The sequence below is a fragment of the Plasmodium reichenowi genome (genome assembly GCF_001601855.1).
Source record: "Plasmodium reichenowi strain SY57 chromosome Unknown, whole genome shotgun sequence".
Classification (NCBI taxonomy): Eukaryota; Apicomplexa; class Aconoidasida; order Haemosporida; family Plasmodiidae; genus Plasmodium; species Plasmodium reichenowi.
In genome coordinates this window covers 1-300 of record NW_017962498.1, presented here as the reverse complement: position 1 = coordinate 300, position 300 = coordinate 1, and the positions used below count along the sequence as shown (strand labels likewise).

Genomic DNA, 300 nt, shown 5'->3' with positions numbered 1-300 from the left:
TTTGATACGTGGTAATACCTCCAGGTAGGATATTTGTTCATCTGATTTGTTCGAAGGGGGGGTTAGTGTTTTTGGTTTTATATATATTTTTTGTACTAATGATATTATATGTTTCATCATTAATTTTATGAATATCATCATGACTTGATGACGGTACATCCAACAGATCTTTATTATGTTCCATAGTCCATTCTTTATTCAATTTATGTAATATATGCTCCTTGTTTTTCCACTTATCACACATATCTCTATGTCTATCTAACCATTTATGGAACAAATCTAATTGTTTCATTGTAGGAT

General features: G+C 29.7%; 1 pseudogene across 1 annotated transcript; it reads right to left on the bottom strand.

Annotated features, from left to right (window-relative positions):
- PRSY57_0028600 (erythrocyte membrane protein 1, EMP1) lies at positions 1-300 on the bottom strand (annotated as a pseudogene; the record flags this gene model as incomplete). Its single annotated transcript has 1 exon — positions 1-300. A coding segment is annotated over one exon (300 nt), but the record flags the coding sequence as incomplete, so codon positions are not given.